The following is a 21,502-nucleotide window of genomic DNA, read 5'->3' on the forward strand; positions in this document are numbered from 1 at the left end:
ATATAGGCAATCATTTAAAAATATTTTAAATTTATCATGCAAATAAAAAAAAATATAAAAACTTTTTTACTAATAGCACATTTTTTTACTTTTTAATATAAATTTCTGTAGTTCAAACTTTTTGGGATTATATGTGGTTTTCGCGCGTAAATATTGTTGTATTTAATAGAAAAATATTTGGTTATTTCATGTTTAATCGATAATTCTGGTCGATAGGTATTTGTCATGTTGCTCCAACACCTTCTCTATCTTTCAGTGAAAGTTCTAGGTTATGGTTATAGGTACGGTACAGCCGTTCCAGAAATTAGCCTGAGCAAACAGAAAGATGGACAGACAAACATTTTAAAACTGCTTTTTTTGTGTTTTAGTACCATGTTAATATACCATGAAAAAATACAGTTATTTTGCAATCACAGACAAACGTTTCTATTTTATTCATATCACTTCAGCCTATCGCATTCCACTGCTGGACATAGGTTTCCCCAAATTCGCGCCAAAAATGGCGTGTACTCGTGTGTTTTGCTCATAGTTACCACGCTGGGCAGACGGGTTGGTGACCGCAGGGCTGGCTTTTGCCGCACTGAAGACGCTGCTGCCCGTCTTTGGCCTGTGTATTTCAAAGCCAGCAGTTGGATGGTTATCTCGCCATCGGTCGGCTTTTTAAGTTCCAAGGTGGTAGTGGAACTGTGTCTTACGATACGATAAGAGACGGGGTGGCTATGTTCTTTAGTGCCGTAACCACACAGCATATTTCATAATCCGTCCGTCACGTCCGCAATGGTATATGTCTATGTCTTAGTTTATGTATATGGTATGGATAAATATATAATGGATAATAGTCTGGCACTTAAAACGGTCCCTGTGATGATTGCTAAGAAATAGATCGCTTTCACTGATACTGAAAGCGAGAATTACACAAGGTTATACGGAAATATAAAACCTATTTATGTAAAACGGTTTCGTTTTCATTTCTGTAATATTACTTGTTTCTATTTTTTTCCCGTTCCCTTAAATTTGTATTTTTCGACGGAGATACTTATTTATGTACGTCGTTACTAATTATAATTTAATATAACTAGATTATCGTCTGGCTTGATCTTAACTAAAAACATTTTTATTTACTAAGGCGATGTATTTCTTTTTTAATCACGTAGTAATGAATGATCAGTTCACTTTGTTATTTTATTAACAGTCCGGTAGCAAAATAAACTAATTTTTACATTAATTTATGTTACAACTTAAAAAATAATTAGTAAATGTAGTAATATATATTATAATTTATTAGTGATGAATATAAATAAAAGATATGAATTAAAATATTGTTGTTTTTAATAAAAATAATAATAATGTTACTAGCGGACTCAGCAGACGTTGTCCTGCCCGGAAAATAGCTACAAAATTGGATTGCTTACATACCGATAGCAGCGCCACCTATTGGGTTCGTTGAGATAAAAACTACTCTATCTCCCAAGTTGGACCAACCTACAGATGTTTACAAAATTCGATAAAATTTGGATCAGTAGTTTCGAAGTTTACACTAACATACATTTAAAAATAAAATATATGTAAATTTTATAAACGATCTTTTGAGCAAAATATGTATTTAATTTACTCAGTATTTATTTTACATTTCTCAATTAAAAGTACAAAATTGTTTGCTTTTGAATAAAATACGCTTCACTTAATCTTCGCTTCAATTGACGTAGCAATTATCGGAAAACACTCGAGGATACACCGCCATTTAACCATTTTACATATTTGTCTTTTGAAACAGTGAAATTTTATTTAATAAAAAAAACCTATATATTAATTTATAAAATGAATCATTTGGTTTTCAGTTTTTGTCAATTTGATTTCTCTATACGTACGTATAAAATTATTTACAAAAAAATAATAACAAAAGAATAGTCATTATCTATACTAATATTATAAAGCTGAAGAGTTTGTTTGTTTGTTTGTTTGAACGCGCTACTCTCAGAAACTACTGGTCCGATTTCAAAAATTCTTTTTGTGTTAGATAGCCCATTTATCGAGGAAGGTTATAGGCTATATATCATCACGCTAAGACCAAAAGGAGCCAATGGAGAATGTTTCAAAATTGGGGGTTGTTTTTTCCTTTTGAGAGCTTCCGCTGCGTGCGTTGTGAAAACAGTGTTAAAGTTTCGCAAAAATCATGTATGACAGAATTGATCCTCTTTAAAAGTTCTAAAAAAATTCTGCGACAGCATATATCTATCTTTTAAGGTTGGCTGACTATAAACTTTTTTATGCTAATCAAGTTTGTTCTAAAATAATGCATTATTTGCGAAGATGTTTTTATAAACATGATATTAATACGTTATCAAAATAAATACGTTATTCATCACAAGTATTTAATTTAAAACAAAATAGCCTTTTATATAACTCGATTTCAATGAGTATCTCCTGAGATATCGCAGTTTTAAAATAACATTGCAGCAAAATAATGATCAAGTACGCGCGCATCTGCTTTACGCGGACGAAGTCGCGCGCAGAACCTAGTTAATAATATAAGGAGTGTTGACACCGTGATAAATAATATAAAACAACATACTTTATTTACGTTTTAAAATATTGCCGAAGATTTAAAGTTTCGGGAATACATGTTTATTTTTATTTTATTTTGTTTACAGACATGCGATGATATTAAGATGATGAATGCTCACGATATCTTCACACCTTGAAAATTAACCGTAAGTAGATAGCTACAGTTTGTCTTTAATAATGCTATTACTTACCTATTTTTCAGATTTTTCTTAACTTTTATTGCATAATATTTCTTTTTTAAATAATTCTAATATATTTTTGTTATACAAGTTAACAATTCACGGCTTGAATTGCCTGTTTGCTTAATTTAAATTTTTTGATGGATGCTGATTTTAATTTGCATAGAAGATACTAGGCTTTGTACTTACTTTAACATTTATAATAGACAAGGATCTTTCATCATCTAAATCTTTACAGGTAACGTAACTAAAATATTTTATTTTTTTATTTAGCACAGCAATGCCGTCGCGCGTGTTGAACGCGCGCGCGGGCAGCGAGGTGACCGTAGCTGACAGCCCGCTCGCGACGTTCGAGTCGCTCACGCAAGCTGCCGTCATCGCTGTCATGGGCGTAGCCATCGTCGTTTCCAACCTGCTAATTATAGCTGCTTTCCTAAACTTCAAAGGTGCCGTAAATCAAATTATGAAAAAGATACCTACTTAGTACAAACGTTTTCCTACCATAAAATCACAATCGTTTGAAATCTTAAAAAAAAAGCGAAAAAGTTAATTTCATTTAATTTATTTAAAATTTGTTTATTTAAAAATTATGTTCAAATATATTGTATTTATAAGGGCCATCACAAACCGTGTGACTTGTCGCCGCGTTTAGTCGCTGCGACAAGACGCGGCTTTGTATGCACCTGGCGTCTTGTTGCTGCGACTAGACGCGGAGCTGTCGCGTTCGTCGGCAATTAGTCGCTACGAAAGACAAGTGCTACGCTGCAGGATGCGCTTCGACGTCCGAAATCAATACATCAACATCGAACGTATCCATGTTGAAATTCTCAAAATAAACGTGCTGCTTCCTTAGCTCTCACAGCGAGACTGATGCTGGGCTGTTGCGCAAGTGTCATCGTGTATATACGTGCACAGCACGACTAGATGTGGTGACAAGTAACGAGCGTGAGCGACTAGTGAGCCCCTAGCTTGTCGTCGTGATTCCGCGAGTCTGACGCCAAGTGTTTATTTGAAAGTTGTCGGCCGCAGCCTGTCGTCACGTCTAGTCGCCTACCTGTCGCTATCGCGTGTCGCCTAGTGTATGCCTAGATTAAATGACAAGTCTTCCTTTTCAATCGATTACATTTGACAGTTAAATACATATATTATAAAATACTTTTTCATAGAAAATAATATTGTAATGTGAAGTTTGTAAAAGCATGGTCAGATAATTATTGATGATTAATTTTACTTTCAGGTCTATCGAACGAGGTTATCAACTATTATCTCCTATCGTTAGCTGTAGCAGATCTGTTATGTGGACTTTTCGTCGTTCCTCTATCTGTGTACCCCGCTATCACTGGACGATGGATGTTTGGGGACCTGATGTGCCGCCTGGTCGGCTATGTGGAAGTGACCCTGTGGTCCGTCTCTGTGTACACATTCATGTGGATCTCAGTGGATCGGTACCTTGCCGTGAGGAAACCTCTCCGTTATGAGACGGTTAGTGCGACGGTAGATATCTCTTTTCTTATTACTTTTCGTCTTCCACAAACTGGGCGCTCTGGTTCTACTGACTCAAGAGATTGTTCAGGGCGTTAACATCGGGTCTCCATCAAGTTAATGAAGTCAGTTTTATAATAACTAGCTTTTGTAGAGTCTTCTTCCTTCTTAATATCTCGTATCTCATTTAAAGTCTCTTCATCTTTGTCTTTTTATAGTTTTTCACTTTATGGTCAATATTTTAGTTGCCCAAAGCTTGTTTTTAATAGAAAATATTTCTAAATACAGAGTTTATAAATTTAATGTAATGTAATGATGTTTATTTTATTAATGTTGTAGAGCAATAAATTAGAGACAATGTTACAGTTTTCCAAGTAAACAATTAAAAAAAGCATTGCATACCATACTTTTATTACATTGATGGAGAAATCAGATGTAATTGTCATGAACATATCATAAACATTTTATCTTGCATGAATACAAAATATCCTTAACATGCCATATTTCTGTATTTTCCTTACGCCTTGCATGAAATTCAAGATAATAATAAATTACTGTTCATTTAGTTAGAATTTTTGAATGTTGTCATCTAGAGCCAGAATGTCACAATAATTGAGCACAATTTGCACAAGTGTTTCCTATAGTCATGTTAAATTTACGATAAAACCCAATATAATTACTTAATTTGAAAATTTAAATAATTGTACTACGCCCACTCGAATTTAAATTAATGATTTATTATTAAATAAAAGATTTTTTAAATTCATTTTAAGTTATTGAATTATAAGGCTGAATTAACATAAAAATTGTAAAATATCTGCAAAAGATGGATGTAAAAATCAAAACTTATGATTCAATATCTACAATTTCTTATCTCATGGTTATTAATAAAACTTACCACGGATTGCTAAAGTATCTGACGCTAGTTTCTGGTTTACAAATTTTCAGAAAAATTACAAAATTCGATATTCATATTTTTTCTTAAACACTTTAAACCATTCAGATAACGATAGACGGACAGCGGAGTCTTTAGTAACAGGGTCATGTCGTTTTTGTTATAGTTCGTAATTTTGGTGTGGGTAAACATGTGGATAGACATGAGTCATGATAATGAAGTGTTAACACAAAGAAAATATATAGTTAACGCACCCATGAAAAGGATATACAAATAGGTGTGATGGGACAGATTCAGAAACATTTGAATAACAATAGGTTTTAAAAGTTTAAATTGTTAATATAGATCGCAGTTGTTTGTTCGTAAATTACAAAAATACTACTGTATACAGTTATCGTTTATGAATTTAAAGAATAAGAAAGAAGATTTCTTAAATTACATTAAATTAAAAGAAATTTGTTGTAATGAAAGCGAGCAGCTCACACTATGTGTGGTTTGAAGTTGATGGAGTTCATAATTTTTTATTATTATCAATTAATAAGACATTTATTCAATCAATTAAAAGTTCATCAGTGTATCCCATTCAAATTTAGTTTATTTTTAATTTAAATGGCTAGTGTTGACCTACTATAATTAAAAAAATCGTAATTAGTAACATAATTTCGGGTTAATTCTGGCTTTTAAATTTCTGTGTCTTATTGAGAATTTTTTTATAAAGTTATTATTATATTATAGTTATTAGCCCCCTTAATCCCCCTCCCACTTGTAACTTAGGGGTATGAAAAATAGATGCTGGCCGATTCTCAGACCTATCCGATATGCACACAAAATTTCATAAAATTTGGTCCAGCCGTTTTGGAGGAGTTTGATAACTTATAACATTGTCACGAGAATTTTATATATAAGAAGATACAATACAAATATACTTTATTGTACAACCAAAAACAATACAAGTAGCATAAAAGAAAAAAAAAACAAGCGAGAAATAATAATAATAACAAAAAGAATATATGAGAAGATACAGAAAAGGATAATAAAATTTTTTATTATGAACCTCGTGAAAGCCGAAACTGAGAAAAAACGTTAATATCTGGATCTGGCGTACGAGATTATCGACATGTGGGAGGTGAGGTCCACTGAAATTATCCCTATCGTAATATCTGTCAACGGTTTGATCCCGGTTAGCCTCGCTCATCATCTGAGGTAACTCAAACAAGTAGCTACGAAACCACTCAATCACCGATGGAGTTATGTTAAGGGAACACATAACCAATATATCAAAATTTACAGTGCTGAACGCATTGCTAAAGTCTAGCAAGGTCAACACTGTGAGACTCTGATTGTCCATGGCAAGTCTGATGTCGTCGGGAATCTTGTTCACGAGACATCGTGAACATCTCTTGAACAAAACATACGTAGCTAATGTCGAAATATCGAGCTCCTCAAAGTAAAAATAAAAAGCATGGTAAATATCCCGTTTTTATATAAGTTTAATAATTCGTTTTATATCACACTAACGGTACCCGTGAGCTCGTTCTCGTGGGAGATAATTATTATTTTTAACATCCTCGTAATGATTCTACGGGATTAAGAGTCTGGTAGTTCTAATACATGAAAGGTGAACCATAAATGTGGTACAAATTGTTGTAATATAATAAATACTTTAACTTCTCTATGTAAATATTATAAATTTCTACGCGAGTGAAGATGCGGCAACTGCTAGTTGATTTGTAAAAAAAAGCTAGTAAACTATTTTGTAGAGAATACTCCATTATTACATTTTATTTCATATTCTTCATATATGAAAATGAGTTGATCTAAAGATAAAAAAGCGTACAGTGTCTAAAAAATGATTACATAGTCTTGCCCTAAATATTGTTACAATAAAAAAAAAACATTTTTCCTATTGCACGTAACATCTCCATGGGCCGCAATACAGTCCTTTAAACGTTGAGGACAGTTATCAATAGAAGCACGCACTCTTTCCATGGGAATATTCTTCACTACCAAACATATGGATTGTTTTAAGGACTCATAATTATCATGGCATTTAGAGCAAGCCATACTCTCTAAAATTGACCATAAATCATAATCCAGCGGATTAAGATCGAGACTAGATGACGGCCAGTCTTCAGCTCTGATGAAGTCGGGAACTTTGGTTTCTAACAAACATTGGGTGGACCGAGCTTTATGACCCTGTGCTGTGTCTTGCTGAAAGTACCATTCTTGGTTATTGAACATGGTGATATGAAGGGGCTTAACTACTTTGTCAAGAATGGTATCTTGATACATCACTTGTACCGATGTTTTGATAACTTTTTCACAAAAACTAGTGGTCACTCAATGGTCGAAATTCGACCATAATTAAAAATTTAAATCAAATAAATACCAAAAAATTATGAAAATAAAGAACCTTTTAAAAAAATTTCAATTTGACTTCAGACTTTAACAATCAACAAAAGAGTATAATATGCGTGTGTGTGTCAAATACATGGTAGTGTGTGTAATATTTTTTTTATTGATTTAATATATTTTTATACATAACTAGCTGACCCCGCAAACGTTGTTTTGCCATACATGTTATAAACCCTATAAACCCCCCCGTATAACTTAGGGGCATGAAAAATAGATATTGTTCGATTCTCAGACCTACCCAATATGCACACAAAATTTCATGAGAATCTGAACTGATCTGATCTGACTGACCGATTTTAAATGGACTGACCGATGTTGAGATACAGAAAACATAAGCAAGGCGAAGACCCCAAGGGCATTGTGACCCTGGCCCAATAGGGCCGAAATAAGGTGACCCCGGAGGCGAAGCCCCGGTGATGAAAGCCCAGGTAAAGAGGGCAACCTCGAGGCCCGTACCCGGACAGACCCTCGGGCCTGTCAGGAAGACCCACACACACACACACACACACACACACACACTAATATAGAAGACTCACGAAGACTTTTGTCTTCAAGCATTGCGGAATCTTCGAAGTGAAGACTCGTCGAAGCCTGCCAAACGCCGCCCAGCCCAACCGAATCCTCCTATCGGCCTCCTTCTCGAAGTTGTTGCGGCCTAGTTGGATAGCATGGTCTAGGTAAATATAATCCTGAACAACTTCGAGAAGGGTACCATTGAACGATACCGGTCTCGGTATGACTTGGTTGTTAAACATAACTTTCGTTTTGTCCAAGTTCATACAGAGACCGACACGCTGGAAGGACTCGTTTAGGCCGGCCAACATGTGGCCTAACTCATCCAACGTATCCGCAAAGATGACAATATCGTAGGCGAAACGAAGGTGAGAGATAAATTCACCGTTGACGTTAATGCCTCGTTCTCCCCAATCTAAGGTCTTAAAGATATCCTCCAGCGCAGTGGTAAACAGTTTCGGTGATATTAAATCCCCTTGTCTTACCTCCTGTTCTCTGGTCCTGTTCTCTGGTCCTGGACATGAACGGTCATCGCCGCCGCGTCGTACATACATTTCAGTATCTCGATATATCGCCAGTCGATATGACATCTCTGCAGAGAGTCCAGGACAGCCCAGGTCTCGACAGAGTCGAAGGCTTTCTCGTAGTCCACAAATGCCATACACAGCGGTTGATTATATTCTTCTGTCTTTTGAATAATCTGCCGAACAGTATGGATATGGTCCAACGGTGCTGTAGCCATTTCGAAACCCAGCCTGCTCTGGTGGTTGGAATTCGTCGAGTCTTCTGGCGAGACGATTCGTAACAACCCTCGAAAACAGCTTATAGACGTGGCTAAGAAGTGTAATCGGTCTGTAATTCTTCAACAGAGACTTATCGCCTCTCTTAAAGAACAGCACCACCACACTCCTGGACCACGCCTCCAGTGTGGTACCTCGGTGGATGAAGGCGTTAAAGAGTCTTGCCAGGGCTTTTAGGACAGGTCGCCCTGCGGCTTTAAGGAGCTTAGTGGTAGCTCCGTCATCCCCCGTTTTTAAGCTGCCCGAGCGCTGCACTAATCTCGCCCTCTTCGAAGTCCGGGATACTCTCCGAATACTGGCGCAACAATGGTGCCCGCTGATCTTCGGTGTCCCAAGTCGCAGGCTTGCGTGCGCTCGACGAGTACAGCTGTCCATAAAAATTCTCAAACTCTTCTCGGATCTGAGGGCGAGAGGAGACGGTTCTGCCATCCGCTGTTTTGAGCTTCGCAAGAAGGCTTCTCACCAATGGTCTTTGGAAAAGTTTGGACCCTCTATTCTGTTCAATCAGAGTAACAATCTCTCTCGTATTTGAGCAGCGGAGGTCTCGGCGTACAAGTTTCCGTATCCTCTTGGAAAGAGCCCTCTGTTCTGGCGAAGCAGCCGGCAACTCGCACCTCTGCCGCATCAGATCCAAGGCTTCAGGAGAAAGTTTGATCTGCTTCGTTGGCTTTGTTGGTGGAAAGTGCCTGCGACCCAGTGTACGCACCGTCTTCACCACGTTGTCAGTTACCTCGTCCACGTCGCTAGTAGTTTCCAGCGATTCGAATCGGTTTTGGAGTTCCAATTGGAACAGCTCGGAGCCACATAGTATTTGGGGCAGCGTAGGTCGGAGAGTAGATTTCATCAAGCGGGTCCGCTTCTTTCGGAGACATATATTCAGAGTGCCGCGTGGTGGTCGCTGCCGGTGTTAAATCTGTTAACCACTGAGACATCTCTGAATATATGCCTTTTATCCGCTATGATGAAGTATATCTCGTTCCTTGTCACAGTATCGGGGCTTTGCCATGTCCACCTCTTTTAGGGCTTCTTCTCAAAAAATGAGTTCATGAAGAAGGGCCCCTCCGATTCGAGAAAGTTGACAAGCATCTGCCCCCTGCGATTCCTGTGCCCCAATCCGTGTGGTCCGATGCTCGATCCATCGTGGTCTCGTACTCCCACTTTAGCGTTGAAGTCTCCCATAATAAGGCTGTAGAAGGTCGAAGTAGTGCCATGTATGGCCCTTGCAATGTCTTCATACAAGGCTTCGACATCATCGTCAGAGTGTGCCGAGGTCGGCGCATATACCTGTATCATTTTCAGGGAGTACTTGTCAGTGAGTTTAAGTACAAGGTACGCTACCCGGGTCGACACACTGCTGACTTCCACAACGTTGCCAGTGAGAGTTTTGTGGACCAGAAAACCGACTTCACCTTGGGAAAGCCCATCACCTTCACGGAAGTAGAACAAGTGCCCGGAGTCCAGGATCATCGTGTCCTCACCCTCTTTTCAGACTTCAGACAACCCCAGTATGCTCCACTCAATGTGACTAAGTTCTACCTCAAGTTCGGTAAGGTGATGGTCCAACCGTAGCGTGCGTCCATTATACGTAGCCAGGTATAGTTTTGTATGGCAGCCTCCCGTACCTCGGTACCTCTACCCCACCGTTACCGCGGCCGCTGTCGTAGCCAGAAATAGTGGGGCTGCCGGGAACTAAGGGCCGAAACTTTAGGCGTGAACTCATGGGGATATTTGCCCATAGTTACCACGCTGGGCAGGCGGGTTGGTGACCGCAGGGCTGACTTTGTCACACCAAAGACGCTGCTGCCCGTCCTCGGTCTGTGCATTTAAAAAGTCAGCTAGTTCCATGGTGGTATTGGAACTTTGCTATGCCTTAGTCGCCTCTTACGACACCCACGGGATGAGAGGGGATGGCTAAATTCTATAGTGCCGTAGCCACACAGCAAATGTAAATTTCATGTTTTTTATAGTAACATGACAAGGTAGGCAGTGCCTTTCTGCCTATATGGAATCCACGCTTCGGCTCCATACCTACTTTGTGTAATGCAATCACAGCGATTCGGTGGTCTTTATCACCCCACTCCATTTTAATATCACAAAAGATTTTTTCAATGTATGCACTTGAAAATGAGAAAACACAATGGACAATCATATAAAAATGACAGATTCCAAATTCAAATGTAATATTTTATGTACTTTTAATTGTAACAGTATTTATGGCGTACAGTATAACACATTTTAAAAGGAAAAATTAATAAAATATATAGGTATAAATACATAAAAAAATATGAATTAATATTGTCAAGTGACTGACTTTTGTCCACAGAGCGTTAGATACTTTTGTATATTTGGTACGAGTATTATTCACTGATTACAAACATCAGTAATGAATATTTAACCATTGGTTATGTTTTGTGCAGGATTACCAATAAACTTATGCACTGGTTTCGTTATAATACAATTCAAACTTCCCTTTTGGGTAAATATGGCTGAGTGTCTCTTTAAATGCTAACTAAGCGGATAATTTGTTTTTGATTAGCAACGCACTAGAAATTTAATCGTAATGAAATTTGGTTAACCAATATATTTATTACATTAATATAGGTACAAACTCGCACCCGAAGTCAATGCTGGATGGTTTTCACCTGGATTTCGGCAGCCATGCTTTGTTGTCCACCTCTTCTTGGATACAAAAAGGAAGCAAATTTCGATAAAGAAACTTTAATTTGCATGCTGGATTGGGGAACAACATATGCTTACACAGCGACATTAGTTATTTTAGTACTAGGACCTAGTGTCATTTCAATAGTTTACAACTACTTCTACATATTCTCTATGAAAAGAAAGTTGAATAGTGGTGCTCCAATCCACGATAAGGAATATGCGACTGCATTGGCTGAAAACCTCGCAAACCCGAGTCATTGGATGAGTTTTATTCTCGTAACAGCCTTTTGGCTTAGCTGGGCTCCATACACAGGTGTAAGGCTATACGAATACTTCACCGATCAAGAGCTTAAAATACCAATGCTTCACTTCGGTGTAGTATGGCTCGGTATCTTAAATTCTTTCTGGAAAATTGTTATCCTCATATCTTTTAGCCCTCAATTTCGACTTGCATTGAGAATATTGTGCTTGACAGCTTGTTGCCGCACGAAAGGTCGCTTGCAAGCTGAGCTGATTGGCATGGACAATGATGATTAATTGTTTTATTCAAAATTCAAATTTTTTTTATAAGAGGTGTGTTAAATTCTGTCGTTTTATTTCGTTGCATTGAGGGTTTGGAGGTCAATGTTCGATTTGATTTTTAGGTTTTGCATACGTTTAAATATCATAACCTCGACTCAAAACTATTGGCATACCCGTAACTGAGAACAGACGTTCAGTTTCTGTACGGATATTTTTTTTTTATTAAATAATAATTTTCAAAAGTTGTCTAAACTATATGAAACGCTTTCCCTTAAAGCGCATAACTATGTAATAAAATTGAATATCTACTGCTGGGGAACATAATAATAATTGGTCATTATAACAACAACAATCACTACAAAAGTCATTCCTTAAATTAAGATAGAGCTTAAACTATTTACAATTGTTCACTGTTTAAAAGCGACCATTTTTATGTTTAAGGTACAAATGTGTATCTACTAACTTGTTTCAAATCGCAATATATGATAAATATGTAATTTTTTGACAATAATTGTTTGTTGATATGATGTAAAAAAATACGCAATAAATATTTCATATCATTTTTAAATCGCTGACACGTTTTGTTTAAGTGTGGTCTTTACAACTAATTAAGTAAGTTTTTTTTCTATTTTGTACTCTAATATATTTTATTATAATTGATTTCGTTTGTAATATATATATGTATAATTGATTTGTATTGTTATTTAACGATAAATTTATAGTTAGATGATATCTTTAGATTATTCTTGAATATGTTTTATTTTTTAAAATAATGCTTGTAAAATAATTTCATCATATTAATTGTATTATCAGAATTATTCAGATTAAAGTGACCTTTCTGTACAAAAGATTAAAAATCAACAAAAACTGTTGGTATCTATGTTCATTACAAGTTTCTAAGCGCACATCAAAAATTTTGCTATTTTTAATGACGTTATTTTTTAAAAATTATATACTATTGATTAAGAATGTCATTAGGTAGCTCGTAAGGTTTTACTTTTTTTTTCAATAATTGTTTCGTAATATAACCAAGAAAACGTTAGGGTAATTCTATAATCTGTTTTATAAAAGCATTTGCTACGGCGTAGAACTTGCTACGCCGTTAGCTTCGAACCGTCATGTTTTGGATCTATGGCTATTTATGTTTAGAAAAGTCATAGACATTCTTATTGCCTTTAATAATCATTTCATTAACAAATTTGCTTAATAATAATTGTACTATTTTTAATAAATATTTTAATAACTCTATACTTAAAAAATACTAGGTTATGTAAAAATAAATAGACAAATAAAATTAGAAGCAGCGTTTTTAAAAAAATGGCAGTAAAAAGGTGGAAATAATAGGGAAACTAGGTTTGTTTTAAAGTATGTCTTAGTGCCTCTAATGATACACGTTTACTGTATTAATAAGATTTTACTAACGATATGTTTAAGTAGATAATCGCGTAGTTTGTTTGCCTATTTTGCTATATATTTGTAAGATTTATAATGATGATCCGGAATCTTTATATAGGATAAATAGCCAATGGGATTTCCTATGGAGATTAGGAAGAAGAGAAATATCATTGTTTTATCTCTTTTGTTATACATATTACTTAATTGCTTAATCCATGTTTAAAAACGTAACTACATCTTTTACTCTTCACTTTTCTATGTCTATCCGTCTCCTATACCTAACTTTTATCTTCAAAAAGAAGCAACGTTACAAGAAACTTTCTGGCGGTAAAAAATTATAGGGCTCAAGATAGTGCAAACTTAAATGACCCCATGTTGCGCTTATACATTTTCTTCCTTATAGGAATTCATTCCATTTCCTTCCATTTTATTCCTAGTTGTTTGATGTACTAAATCATTGACATATCACATATACATTCAAAATGATCTTTTAAAGCACCAAGTTTTTCACCTAATAGTATAAAAATAAATAAATTATTTTCAACTACTACATTATTTATTACACGAACTTTATATTAAAATCATCCATTTGTGTGTATAATGCTCGGCGAGTTGTATCTCAGCAACTTCATTCAATTAGAATTTTTTGGAATATGTAAAAATCATCAAATTTAATTCTAAATTCCATAAGGTCATTGTGATTTGATTCTTATTGGTATTGTGATATTGTCAAAAATAGTAATTGAAAATGTTCGAATGCTAAAAATGTTAAGTAGATTACTGATTGCATGGAAGTCTTAAAAATGTATAATGTCGATAGCGATTCCATAGAAAGTATTGAAATTCAGCTGATCGGAAGATCACAGTTAATCACGGTTTCAATAGCGAATAAGCTAAGAAAAAATAAATTCTAAAACAAGCCTGATTTGTCCAAGCCGTTTACATTAGACATAAAATAATAATTTCTAATTATAGGTAATAGTTATTTCAAAAGTTTCGTAAAAATTAAATTTAGCTTAGATTTGTTTTGGAATGAAGAATCAATTCTAATAAGTAATAAATACTGCCATTTGTAATAACTTAAAATTTTAATATAATACGTAGACTAGGTAAAGTCTAGTAGAGTATGATCGTTGTATCTCCTAGTAACACTTCTCTTCTGTTCGATATGGATAATTTTGTATTGAATTGTGATCGAAATTAATATTAATTTATTTGATTTCAAATTATTATAGTTTATATTATTGATATTAAATTTATTTCATTATTTTTATACCTTTTCAAGTTTAGTTTATAACATATTAAAAAGTTCAAAGTAATGTTTTCAAAAGTTTAATCATAATACTTTGTGATTACCGTTATTAAATCTCGTCTCATTGAATTTGAACTTTGATGTTTATGATTGTGTGAATAAGCAATCATAAACATTTCATGAATAATACGTATACATTTAATCACAAAAGGTTTCTACATTTGACAGGTTTTAGTATATTTAACGTTAGAGTACGTTACATGACGCATAATAACTTAACTCGCAATGCTTTGCTGGTATAGTTTTGCCTACCTCGTATAATCGTGATATTCATTGACTCAGATGACAAACAATACAAAACAATTTAATAGTTTTATCTTTGAAATTAAGCATATTTAAATCTGCCTTATTAACGGTCTTAAAGAAATGACCAGTACGTCTCTTATAGGCTGCAAGTTCTAAGTCATCTGTTAAAATAAGCGACATGGTTCTAGGTTCTATCTTCATCCCTCGAGATAAAATTTTTTGCTTTCGGATAGGATTTCTTCGAATACTTCCTCTTACTTGCTTTGATCGCCTTTTTCGTGCGAACACTGTGTGACGGCCAGACCTTTTTCTGTCACAAACAGAGGAGGTTTTAATTTACCTATCAATAGCCCACACAAAAATTTAACTAATACCAAGCGTATGGAGAGTTTTAAAAATTGTATTTGGCTCCATACCTACTTTGTGTAATGCAATCACAGCGATTCGGTTCTCTTTATCACCCTATTCCATTTTAATATCACAAAATATTTTACAATGTATTGGCGCGAAAATAAGAAAAGTGAATAGTTTTCAATAAAAACAGTTTGCTTATGTGTATTTTATAATCATTAATTTTATAAGAATTTTTTGAATGTTCATTAAATTTGAGAATCAGTTAAGTCTAGTTCTTTAGAAATTGAAAGATAGCAAGAAAATAATAATATAATAATACTGGTACTTATTTAACACATTAAAAAAAATCTTATATAGTGTTAGAAATAATTGTCGACTTCGATTATACGTTAAAATGATTTAAATGTATCTTACATCTTGTATAAACTTATAACAATAAACAGGAAATATAGTTACTAGTGTTTAAAATTAATAATAACATATTTTTAAAATAAAATTTGCTGAATTATAGCTATTTATTATTCAGTGTGTAAAAATTTCATTGCCTTACAATTCTAATTATTATTACAAACTGGTGTATAACAGCAATAATTATAACTTATAAGTAGCATTCAGTTGTCAGCATACTGCCATTAGTGTATCACCGCCTGCCACATTACGTACAAAGTGTAACGGAATAAATTTGTTAACTATTCAATAAAAGTAAATATCAACGTCATTTAATCGATATTTTAGTACATAGTACTTTAGAATGCAGTCAATTTAAATTTCATAATCACTACATTTGCTATTAACTAAAGTATTTAAGTAATTACTGTGTCTTTCAAGTAATATAAATAAATTATTGCTATTTAATGTAGAACTTATTTGAAACGTCTTTATCTAATATAAACAAAGTCTTATGTATATTCTAAATTTTTAATACACCAATTATTGTAACCATATATTTATATGTAGTTACGTGTACCTAGTATAGGAATGAAAAATATCTAAACGAATGATGTAATAAAATGTAAAGGTGTTGTAAGTAAGTCTGGATTTACATTATCGATATTATCATTAGCATTATCATTATTATATAATAAAACTAAGTTGATAAAATGTACGTGCCGATAAAACTTAAAAAGGAGTCCCGGCACGATAAAGGGACTTATATAGTCTGATAGCCTCTGGAACAAGAAAGTTTCCGTTTTAACCTAAAGGGCGTGTTTTTAAAGATATAATGGTTTTTTCCAACCCTTCAACTTGGAAATGAAGTGTAGTGGCGCCATCTGTTGCCGAGTATTTGAACTTCATTCAGTACAACAATTATTTGGGTTACATTTCGAAAGGCGCTGCGAGCAATTGCAGCATGTGTAGTAATGGTGTGAAATGTAAAATTTCAATCTTAATAAAGTCTTAAATTACATTTGTTACTATAATAAAGTTATTAAATTTTATGTATTTATACAGCAGTAGCTAACTTATATTTTGGAGTTAAAGCGATATAATTTTAGTTATTCAAATTAGTTCTGAAAACATTTTAAAATTTAAGTTTTTAAATTACTACTAATTAATTTACTACGGATGCTACAGTTACATAACCTATTGGTACGGCGGATGATAATGTGGAGAACATTCTAGAAGATGCTAGAAAGAAAATATCCTCAAACTTTCTTGAATATCCTAGAGCCTGTCGCCCGCCAGAGTTAGTTCGATTTGAACAGTCAAACAAGCGATTTCAAAATCATATTTGTAAATACAAAAATACAGGTTTAAAGTTTGTAGTTTAAAAATTTTAGTAATTAGATAATAATAAAAGATATATATATATAAATGTTATCATTACACACTCGTAGTAAACATAATTCAATATTTGCATTGATTTTTGTATAACTTGTAAAATAATATTTTTGATAACATATATCAATTATTATATTATAACTGAAAATTTGATTGTTATTAATCTATTTAATTTTGAAACAGTATTTCTTTTTCATTTTTTCATAAAGATGTAATTGTCTAGAAAAAAAATTTTTCCGCTAGAGCAATCTGCTTCAATCGAAATTAAATGATTTTTTTAACATTTCTACGCATAAATAATTGTCTAAAAGATATAACAAACGAAAAAAGCGCTTCACGGACGATGCAAATTTATTTGGCAAAAGGGATTTTCTAAGTCAATGTTTTAAGTTGATTTTCTGAACAACCTTTTTTGTACTTAAAGACGAATAAATCAATGTAAAAAGGTTTTCTAGAGATTCATTATTTTTAGATCTGCACAAAGTACATTTTATTATTGTTCGCATTTGTATTCCGATCATCCTCGATTATTAGTAGTCAATTTGTTGCTACGAAATGATTGTATTGTGGTATTTACACAGTATGTGAAAAACTACGTTTATATTAAACGATTTATGTATATGTATAACCTACAGTTTATTTTTATTTCTAGTTAAACCATAGTTATATGATAGAACTGGATAATATTAATAATTGTAGTAATGTAAGCTGTCTCGCCGTCGTACATCTTATAAGTGTTACTTTTATTACACTCATTGCTCTCTACGATATATATAAAGGTCAAATATGACTACGACATGATAAATATTAAATACGATAATTAGGTTATCATAATTTTTTACATACGTGTGCCGCTATCTATATTTTATGTCTGTGTAAATTTAATCTTTTTCACGTTTAAATATTTCTTTTAACGAAAAACGACGTATTTGTAAATGAAATTTTATCCTAAAAAATAAATAAATGATCATCAGCCTATTTTTATATAAGACGATTCTTTAGATGATTGCATATATTTCAATATCGTGGCGTATTAATATTAAAATTATTATTGTATTGATAAAATTACATAGAATAATATATGTAAAATGTATAATTCAAGTTTGCTTATGAATAAATTATTAAAATTAAGCTCGCACATCATTGTTTTATTTTCAAATTCTATGCGTGTTATTTTTTACCTTAAGATTAAAATAAAGGTATATAATTACGATACATAAGTACTTATTACTCTTACAATTCAACTTCAGGATGTGTCACAGCTATAAGCTCTTCGCTCAAAATAGATACCATATACTTAGGTTTACTATAAGTCTAAGGGTGATTTCTTGAACATTTTATTTGTAATCTAATGTAACTGAGTATAGAGAAGAAAACAAAGAAGGGAAGAGAAAATTAAAGCCATATATTCTGTATAAAAAATGTAATTTATTCGACCGTGACTTCGTCCGCGTGGAATTTAACAAAAAAGTTATTTTTTCAGTTCGCAGAGCTATAAAATAAATAAATTCTTAAAATAAAAGTAACCTAAGTTACTCCTTATTACATCTGTCTGTGTACACATCGGGTAGGTCTGAGAATCGACCAACATCTATTTTTCATAGAGCTAAATTATAAAGAGGGGAAGGGGGAATTATGGGTGGTTAATAAAGTATATGGCAATAAAACAACGTTTGCAGGGTCAGCTAGTGATATATAAATGTGAATTAACTTAATGAAATAATAATTCCATTCCATTTCCATTCCCATTACCACCTTGGAACTTAAGTCGACCGATGGCGGGTTAACTATCCAACTGCTGACTTTGAAATGCACAGGTCGACGACGGGCAGCAGCGTCTTCGATGCGACAAAGCCACCCCTGCGGTCACCAACCAAAACATAAGTAAGTTGACCCTAAAAAATAAATTGAAAAATGAATTACAAGCCGAGTTCGCAAAAAGCATTGATTTTTAAGTTTAAGATTGTAAGCTTAGTTAAGTTTTATTTTTAAAATTATTTAATTGTGTTAAAGATGAGATTAATTTATGATAGATATGGATTATTTTATGATAAATGGTTTGTCTGGGTTGTAATGGGTTGTCTGGAAGAAATGGCTAATCTATATAATATATATAAAAGCGAAAGGTCATTCATCACGAAATCTCCGAAACTATAACACCTACAAACTTGAAATTTGGCAGGTAGGTTCCTTATAGGGTGTAGACATCCGTTGATACCGAGTTTTATGAAACTCGGCCCCTAAGGGGGTAAAACGGGAGTTGGAAGTTTGTATGAAAGTGCTATGTTTTTGAAGTAAGAGACTTTAAATTTAAAATGCATGCTCTGTAATGGTGAGAAGGTGTCCAAATAATGTATCTTTAGAAATCCACTCCCTTTTGGGGTTAAAACGGGTGATGGTAGGTTGACTCACTCATCACGGAATCTCCGAAACTATAACAGCCACAAACTTAAAGTTTGCAGGTAGGTTCCTTATAGGGTGTAGACATCTACTAAGAACTGATTTTATGAAACTCGACCCCTAAGGGGTTAAAAGTGGGGTTGAAAGTTTGTATGAAAGTCCTATGTTTTTGAAGTAAGAGACTTGAAATTTAAAAGGTATGCTCTATAGATAGCCAGAAGGTGTTCGGATAATGTATCTTTAAAAATGAACACCCTTTTGGGGTTAAAACGGGGTTGGTAGGTTGACTCACTCATCACAAAATCTCCGAAACTATAACAGCTATAAACTTGAAATATGGCAGGTAGGTTCCTTATAGTGCTTAGACATTCACTAAGAACGAATTTTACGAAACTCGACCCCTAAGGGGATAAAACGGGGGTTGGAAGTTTGTATGAAAGTCCTATATTTTTGAAGTAAGCGACTTGAAATTTGCAATGTATGCTCTATAGATGGTGAGGAGTTATCCAAATAATGCATCGTGATCTATATATATATAAAAGAGAAAGGTCGCTGACTCACTCATCACGAGAACTCAAAAACCGCTGGATGGTCCCATCCACCCAGGATAGACAAAGATTAAATTTGGCAGGGGGGGGGTAGATTATAGTTAGTAGACTTCCGCTACGCTGCGCAGGCGCAGACGCCGCGTTGGCGCTACGGTCACAGCTATGGATTGTGCCGGTTGCGCTGGCGGTTGCGGGTTCGATCCCCGCACATGACATACATTTGTATTGGCCATACAGGTGTTTGCCATGGTCTGGGTGTTTGTACAGTCCTTGTGGGTCTCCCCACCGTGCCTCGGAGAGCACGTTAAGCCGTCGGTCCCGGTTGTTATCATGTACACCTGATAGCGATCGTTACTCATAGTAGGGAATATATCCGCCAACCCGCATTGGAGCAGCGTGGTGGATTAAGCTCTGATCCTTCTCCTACACGGGGAAAGAGGCCTATGCCCAACAGTGGGATATTACAGGCTGAAGCGAGACTTCCGCTAAGAACGGATTTTGTGATATTCCACCGCTAAGGGGGTTTAATTGGGGATGATAGTTTTTATGAAACGTATACAGCAGCTATAAGTTCGCCTGATAGGTTATTTAAAAAAATAATATGCGTTAAAAATCTTAATAGTACATATCTTCATAACTATGCGAACGTAGTCGCGGGTAACAGTTGTAGTAACAGGTATTATAAAACAAAGTCCCCAAAAGTGTATGTGATCGATTCCCTCAAAATCTACTGAACGGATTTTTATGCGGTTTCACCAATGGAGAGAGGGCTTCAAGAGGAAGGTTTACGGAACGGCTAAGCCAATTTTGATGATAGTTTCACTGGAGGTTTACCGGGAAAACTTTGTGACACACTGATTTCAACGCGAGCGAAGCCGCGGGCACAGCTAGTTAGCCATAAGTCCGCCCATTGTACTTCACTGTCTGTAACTATCTTTATGCTTTGTTTGTAATATATTTGTGGTGTACAATAAAGTATAAGATTAATAAAAATAAATAAATATATAGTAAAAAATAATAATAATTGAATATTATATAATAATTATATATTGACAAGCATTAATTCCGCCGATAAACTGTCACGCAGTTTGGCGGATTATAAAATTGTACAGTATTTGGTCATATAAAGAATTTATTATTAAAAAAAAATATTATTTATTTAATTAACCCCCTTTCTAGCAAGACACATGAGTTGCCAAAAATGGCGCGAGCTTGTGGAGGCCTATGTCCCGCATTGGACTGCGATAGGCCGAAGTGTGTTGACAAAGTGTCCTGATAGGCAATCACTATTCACATATGCAAGGGCTTGCTGTCCCCATGCTGGCTATACCGCTTGTTGTTATTCTTTTTAAACTACCTGGTCTAATCCCGACATTTTTCCCTTTGAAGTGCCTTTATACCAAGGAAACAGTCTGGACAAGAATTTGTTACTT

At 34.5% G+C, this 21,502-nt stretch overlaps 1 protein-coding gene across 1 annotated transcript; it reads left to right on the plus strand.

The window, feature by feature from the left end:
• Nucleotides 1-3,024: 3,024 nt before the first annotated feature.
• On the plus strand, nt 3,025-12,047 carry LOC123668952 (G-protein coupled receptor 52). Its single transcript, XM_045602643.1, has 3 exons — nt 3,025-3,190; nt 3,982-4,238; nt 11,451-12,047. The coding sequence occupies exons 1-3, from the start codon at nt 3,025-3,027 to the stop codon at nt 12,045-12,047; spliced, it is 1,020 nt and encodes a 339-aa protein (XP_045458599.1).
• Nucleotides 12,048-21,502: the final 9,455 nt, after the last annotated feature.

This window comes from Melitaea cinxia, chromosome Z (assembly GCF_905220565.1).
Source record: "Melitaea cinxia chromosome Z, ilMelCinx1.1, whole genome shotgun sequence".
Classification (NCBI taxonomy): domain Eukaryota; kingdom Metazoa; phylum Arthropoda; class Insecta; order Lepidoptera; family Nymphalidae; genus Melitaea; species Melitaea cinxia.

Coding starts and splice junctions, on each gene's coding strand:
- LOC123668952 (XM_045602643.1), top strand. CDS start 3,025: ATGCCGTCGCGCGTGTTGAACGCGCGCGCGGGCAGCGAGGTGACCGTA. Junction 3,191..3,981: donor TGCTTTCCTAAACTTCAAAG/GTGCCGTAAATC, acceptor TTTTACTTTCAG/GTCTATCGAACGAGGTTATC. Junction 4,239..11,450: donor ATGAGACGGTTAGTGCGACG/GTAGATATCTCT, acceptor ACATTAATATAG/GTACAAACTCGCACCCGAAG.